Raw genomic sequence first — 7,052 nt, 5'->3', positions numbered from 1 at the left:
TGAGAAGAGAAAATACTGTCAAACTAACTTTTGTAACTTCATCTCTTTCTTCCACATCCTTTTATCTTTTGGTCTTTCAATGCTGCTATTCTTTGTATTATTTGTTTTTCAGTATTTGAGGCACAACAGCGGAATTAGTGAAGACCTCAGATAGTAACTCCTGTAAGATTAGCTAGAACAAAAAGCAATTAGTTGCTTAGTATTTAATGACAAGATAGATTTCTTTGCTCAGGCATATTGTCCTATCCATTAAATGAAAATTGAAGAACCTTAGTTCTCTTCTGCCCTTTCCCTATGAAAACCTTATTCCATTGAATCTTATATAGAAAAACCATATCCCTATATGTGATAGAGAGTAAATACATGCATAAAGTTGTAACTAAAATCACACTTTATCCATTACTTTTTAAAGCATCTTTTATATATTAAGTAATAGTTATAAGATATCTAGTAAATAAATATTCTGTATCCCTACATCAATATGACCTGTTTTAAGGCTAGAAATCTAAAAGGAAATTTCATAATCATCTGGCTCAAGCACATTATTTTACAGATGAGAACTTATAGTTCAAAGAGGTTATGGGACTTGCTGACAGTCAATCAGAAAATTATTCCTAGAACCTTTGAAGTTGTGTTTGTTCTGGATTCTCTAGCATTTTTGGATTATTGTGAGTCAGTGATGGGGGCAGTCTCTCCATCAGGTGGCCACAGTAGGGCATTTGGATCTGGCATATGGGATCTCTTCAGGATGCTCACCTTATTTCCAGAGTTAAATTTGGGATGAAAGAAAGACAAAAGAATACAAAACAATATTGGACAGACTAGACAAGAATGAAAGGTGATTGTAACAAGGGGAAATTTAATAATACCCTGCAACACCTATGAATAGCCTAACCTAATCAACTGACCAAACAAGAATTTTTGAACTCATGGGGTTGTAAGTGGTGCAGTGGAAAGAAGGATTTTGAAGAATGATTTGAAATAGAATACTTGATTCGTCACCTATTAGCAATGTGAACTTAAGGAAGTTCCTTTGCCATTCAGAAATACCCACTTGGTGGAGACTTTTAGTGCAATACTGAGCAACACACTGCTTGCTTATTAATAATTAGTTCTCACCCCAGCTTGAGCTGTGCTCTATCCCACACTATAATCACCCTGACATGGCAGTTTGACGATGACCTTCAAGGAGACTTTCAAGCAGGATGGGGAGGTTGAGGTTTAAATTTGTTGTAGTTAGAGACCAATTCACATGTGAACACTGGGTCAGGGCTAACACTTTTATAATCAACTAAAGCAAAACCACTCTCTAACTCCGTCTGTTTTTGAAATACATTTTCAATGAATAAGACTTGTTGCCGAGTTGAGGCTAAGGAAACCAGAAAATATAAAACAGGCAGGATGGAGTCCTCCCTGCACTTTTCCTATTTTTTCCCCATCCCCCTTCATAAGCTCTACTTATTCACTCTCAAACCTCCTTCTTTATGCTCTGTAACCCTATCAAGCATTTATGCACAGGCAGAATTAATAACTATGTATTTTGGCATTATCCTGTCCTGGCAACATGTGCGTTTTACCAGAACTCTTAATAGGAAAGGAACAAACATGAATTAAAGCTTATCATGCGCTAGGTAGGTTCCTAATATGTGTTACATTATCTAGTCCTCTAAGTAATTCTGAGTTAGATACAGTTCTCTCACTTTTACAGATAAGAAAACAAAAAGGAAATAGAAACAATAATAAGAAAATGTGTGTTGGGTGTGAGGGAGTGTATGTAGGTGGCAGGGAGAGGAGTAGGAATTCCGAGTGAGTCAGACAAGCATAATGACTTTGCTAATTGCATTCTGGAAGTAAGACTTTGACAATATTGACCACAGTTACGGAGTTGGAGTCTTTTTTGATTCTGTGTGGGTCTTTCAACCTCATTCTTAAGAAATTGCTGCTGTTGAAAATATTTATCTACTTAGTGCTTCAATTTCTTAAAGAGATAGAGTAAGACAGGTGTTTGCTGAACACACCCTACTAGTCACAGCATTTGACTTGCGACTGAGCTTCTTTTTGTCTTGTACTGCTGGTGACTTTGGCTGGGTAATATCAGAAAAATCAGAGAACTCCTCTGTCCCTTCCATCTCCCCGCAAAAAAAAGTTTTCTTTTAAGACGCTTCCTTCCTTCCTTCTAGTTCAATGTTTCTCAAAGGTGGATATGGGAACTCATAAAAGTAGGAATTTACTTACCAAATTACCTGAGTCATTCATACGGGTTAATCCCATTCTTCTGTCTCCAACCAGTATTGGTCCTTAAATATTAACTATTTCATTTTTAATTCTACGGCATTTCAATTTCCCTCTGCTCTTAGAGGTGCTCAAAGTAAAAATTTAGTGGGGAAGGTAGGATGTGTGATCATCTCATATACTTCTTGGTGAAGATGATTCCAGTGTGACAGTTGACATGTTCAGGAAGGTGAGAGACTCTAAATTAAATGTTTGCAAATGGATCTACAAACATTAATCTCTACTTGGACCGTGATCCAAATAAGTTATTGCTGTTGCTACTGTGAAGTTATAAATTACATTGTGATGAAACTCTTCAGTGTTTTCTGCATACAGAGGCAGAGAAGATAGTTTAAAAGCTGCATTTGATTAAATCTCCATTTATAAAATAATGATAATATAATAGCATTTCAGTCACCGTGAAGTTCTAGCAAAGGCAAAGGAAGCAGGCTTTCAACCTAAGAAATGTTTTATCGGTATTTTAATCAGAAATGATTTACACATAACAACCTGTATTTAAGAAAAAAAAAACAAACAAAAAGAAACTTGATATGCCCAAAGTCAGACCTAATAACATTGAGACTTATTATTTCTGAATTTTCATATAACTTACATAATTCTGTAGAATACCAAAGTTTGTAACCTGAAGAAATACTGATAAAACAGACTACTCAGTGAATATCTCATAGAGTAACAGAAGTCTAGGTTGAATTCAATCACTCAACAAGAAACAATTTTTATTGTACCTGAAGGATTCTGATGATAGAAACAATATTTTAAGTGATTGAAAACAATTAGCAATAAACTAATTAAGTCCTTTTCTAAACATCATTATTGAGCACTTCAGAAAATCTGAGTGTTTGGGAGGAAGTGGCTTATTTGTTTTTTAATGAGAAGAGAACACTCCAGACATTGTTTTATTGAAAAGACACTCCTGAACAAATATAGGATAAAAAGGCAAATCTAAGACTTTTAAAATAATATTCTACCCCATAGTTTTTCTTCCTTCCCTCCCTCCTCCTTCCCACCCTCCCCCCTCCTCCTACCTTCCCTCCCTTCCTTCCTTCCTTTTTTCCTTCTTCTTTCATTTTTAAATGTTATCTTGTGTCCTATGACCAAAGAAATATTTTGTACCCTTCAGTTCCATCGAAAATAAAAATAAATTTCATGATAGCTATAAAATGTGTGTTTTCTTTCTCATTTTTGGTAGCCGATTTATTTTGGGGGCTGATGGTTGAATGTGCTTATAAATGTGAGAAGATAATAACTAGTACTTTAAAAAGAGTTCATATTTACATTTATCTTTTTCATTATACTTTTACACTAATTTGCAATTTGATAATTATACAATTATACAGTCAATTGTGTTTTTCTTTTTTTAAATCCTGGTTTGGAGACTTAAGTTACCTCTAATGATTTTTTATTCTAACTTCGTGATTCTTTACTACTGTTCCAGAGCTATCATACCTTGAATCAGAAACATATACAAATTATTTAGAAATTATACATACACATCTGATTCTACTATGGTTAGTTGTATGGCACCAGACAAATTCGATAATATTTTTAAGCCTAGTTTCTTCAATGGTGTTACGATGTTATTGAGGAAACTAAAGTAGATTGTGCATAAAAGCATTTATTATGATGTCTGTACAGGGGAAGGGCCAAGTAAATGTTAGCTCAGATTGTTGACTTTTCCCCCCAATACATGCAAAATACTGGATGGTTTGTTTCATAATCACTTAAATTTATACAAAAATAACTCAGAGATTCAAGAATATGGCTTCATTTAAATTATCCCAGCATAAGATGTGATGAAAAAGATGTGAGTGATATTTTAAAATATGTACATTAATTGGAATGTTATCCTTTAAGTCATCTTTGAAAGTAGACATGTTTTCTAACAATTTTACCATTGTTCAAAAACTTTGTAGATTTTACTTATGGAAAACTCTTCAGAAGCAAATTCTGAGCCGTATTTTAAAAAATCAGTGTCATTTTTTTTATTTGAATAAAAATCAAGGCCATCCTTGGTGGTAAGGAAGGTAAAAGGAGATACCCCATTTCATTTGAAAGACCTTTGTAAATTGTAAAGAGCTATACAAAAGTAAAATGCTACAGAGTAAAGTTAAAGGATGACTATCCTCATTGAGAACATTAAAAAAAAATGTGCCTCCGGCTCCTAAAAAAAATATGAAAATCTCCAAGTGTTTTGAGCTCTAGCAGCACCCTTATGATTTGTATGTGTATATACGGAGGGTGCCAAAAAAATGTATACACATTTTAAAAAAGGAAAACTGTATTAAAATTTTAATACTCAATATATACCAATAACAAAAGATGAATACAAGTCACTTTTGACTTCTACAATTACAAGAGGTGCTCAAAGTGGTTGCCATCAGTGTAATTTTAATAGTTTTTTTCTTTCTTAAAATGTGTATACATTTTTTTGGCACCCTCTGTATATACATATATACGTGTGTGTGTATATAAAACACAAATGTTTATATATATGTATATGTAAACATATATATATATATATATATATATATATATTTATAGTCTCCAAGGTGCCTACCAGGAGGTGGATAACACCTATTTGAGTATGTAAAATTTAGTTGGTAAAAAAATAATTCATTCATACTAGACTTTGTTACTACTCAGCTTTTATCCATTTCCTGATATATCTAAAATTTTCTCCTGTCAAGTAGTTTTATCCATGAACATCTTAGACTGCTAAACAATGCCTTTTAGTTTGTTAGTCTTCCAAATTCTTCTAAGGTTGGGTCAGAAGTTTTGCCAGAGCAAACCAATCATGACTTGGGCTGGAGTGCAACAAATGGGAAACTTATTATTTATTTCAGAGTTATTTAAATAATGAGCTGAGGTTGAAATGAAAAATTTAAAAATACATGTTTAAGTTTATGATTTGTGGAGTGTGGTGGTTCAAATGAGTTATAAACCAAGTAGATCACAGAATAAATATCAAGGTCTGGAATGGAAGTCTGGAGAAATTACATCCAGAATTAGCAGATAGAACAGTATTTCCAGTTCTGAGGCATGTTTGAACAGATAATAAAATCTGATTTGGCAGTTTGAACATATTGTGGTTTAAATTGACCATTGTCAGATCATTTGGTTAATTGAGACTCTAATAGAGAACACGGTTTGATCACATACCATTTCATGATTTGGAGAGATTGATTTCACCTAACAAATATTGACTGTCAATTGAGTCCCTTTCAATTCTTTCTCAGAGGTCATTTCAAATCTTTTTGATTTTTTTATTTTGTAGGTTCAGCACTCCTGTTTTCTATTCTGTCACTTTGTATTGATGATATTATCTGGCTGTCGACTGGATGTGATATTTCTTAATAAAAGCTGACTTATCTTTTCTTTACGTGCAACAATAGACATATCCTAATCAGTGTCTGTTGAAGTATCTTATCGCAGCTGAGAAATCAGGTACTGTGGATTAGCAGCTCTGCTAACGTGCAAATAGGGAAAGACCTAAAGCATTGTGTGCCTTATTTTCTGTATTAGTACATATCTTTAGATATTCATAGGAACTTTAAAAATGTGTATAGTCAAGTATTCAGTATCAGGATTTAAAAAGAAATAGCAAATGATATTTTGAAAGTGGATGGATATATCATTTGACCAGAAGAAAATGATCAATATTCTTTAAAGTTTTCCACCAAATAATTAACGGCTTTATTAGAGATATTCTTAGAGCAGGCATGTACTTTGCAACATAGCTAAATCCATTAGGCAAAGAGAGAGTCTGGAACAGAGCATTTTGGATGGCATTTTGGATATAATGGAATACAGATTAGACGCTACCAAAATACTCGGCTTTAAGGTTTGTCAGTGGCTAAGTTACATTGGATAAAAATTATCAAGCTTCTTCAATGAAATTACATGAAATGTTCCTCAGCAATCTACTCTATAATGTACAGGCTTTCAGTAATTTCTTTCTATAGCTTGCAAAAAATGGAAGAATTTCTTGAAAATGCATGCATACTATTTGCCATTGTATGTTTTGACTCATTTAATGGAATTCTAATTCCAGTATTTTAAGAAACACTCTGTACTGTTTTCATTGTTCTGCAAATATGCCTTCAAATCAAATCTTTTTTTTTTTTAAAGAAAGCAATGAGTTTGGAATTGGGGATAATAAAATTATAGATACACTAAGTCCTTAATTGAATACACTTCTATATTCTTCACATTCACAGGTTTAATATGATTGAATTGAAGAAGGTTTAATTTAGATTCAAAGGAGACATTTTCAAACAGTCTATCATTTAAACGTTGATTTTTAGATACTTTGTGAACATTCCAACTTGGCTTCTAAGAGGTTAGTGTTACCTTTTCATAAATATAACTGTTATGTTCAAAAAGATCTTACTCCAATCAAATGAAGAGAGGGGAGAAATAAGACTCCAATAAGACATATGCGATCAGAGCAGAAGAGTTCAGTTACCAAAGCTTAGGAAGTAGCATCACTGCACCCATCAGAGTGAATGTCATTGACTCAGTTGCTGCTGTACATCCTGATCCAGTTGTGTCTAAAGTACTACCACCGTCTGTGTGATGGATTTGCTTTACGTCACTGAGGTTCATCTCATCTGGCATCCCTGCAGAGGCAAATAAGAAAACACAGGGTCATGCATGACCACCTTACCATGATATGTCTACAGCAACTCTTAAACCCAAGTGTAGATACCATTGTTTTTTCATAGCATTCTCCATGTGTTCACCTAACACTAAATGACTAA

The 7,052-nt window shown here is 33.5% G+C and overlaps 1 protein-coding gene across 1 annotated transcript in view; it reads right to left on the bottom strand.

Annotated features, from left to right (window-relative positions):
• Positions 1 to 5,961: 5,961 nt before the first annotated feature.
• The window catches only part of GPC5 (glypican 5), a 1,198,702-nt gene continuing 1,197,611 nt past the window's right edge, over positions 5,962 to 7,052 (bottom strand). The window contains exon 8 of the mRNA XM_019737193.2: positions 5,962 to 6,911. Coding sequence (XP_019592752.2) covers positions 6,754 to 6,911 — 158 coding nt within the window. The 3' untranslated portion in view covers positions 5,962 to 6,753. The remainder of the gene's footprint in view (positions 6,912 to 7,052) is intronic.

This window comes from Rhinolophus sinicus, linkage group LG04 (genome assembly GCF_036562045.2).
Source record: "Rhinolophus sinicus isolate RSC01 linkage group LG04, ASM3656204v1, whole genome shotgun sequence".
In the NCBI taxonomy this organism is placed as follows: Eukaryota; Metazoa; Chordata; class Mammalia; order Chiroptera; family Rhinolophidae; genus Rhinolophus; species Rhinolophus sinicus.
This window is presented reverse-complemented; position numbering and strand designations above follow the sequence as displayed.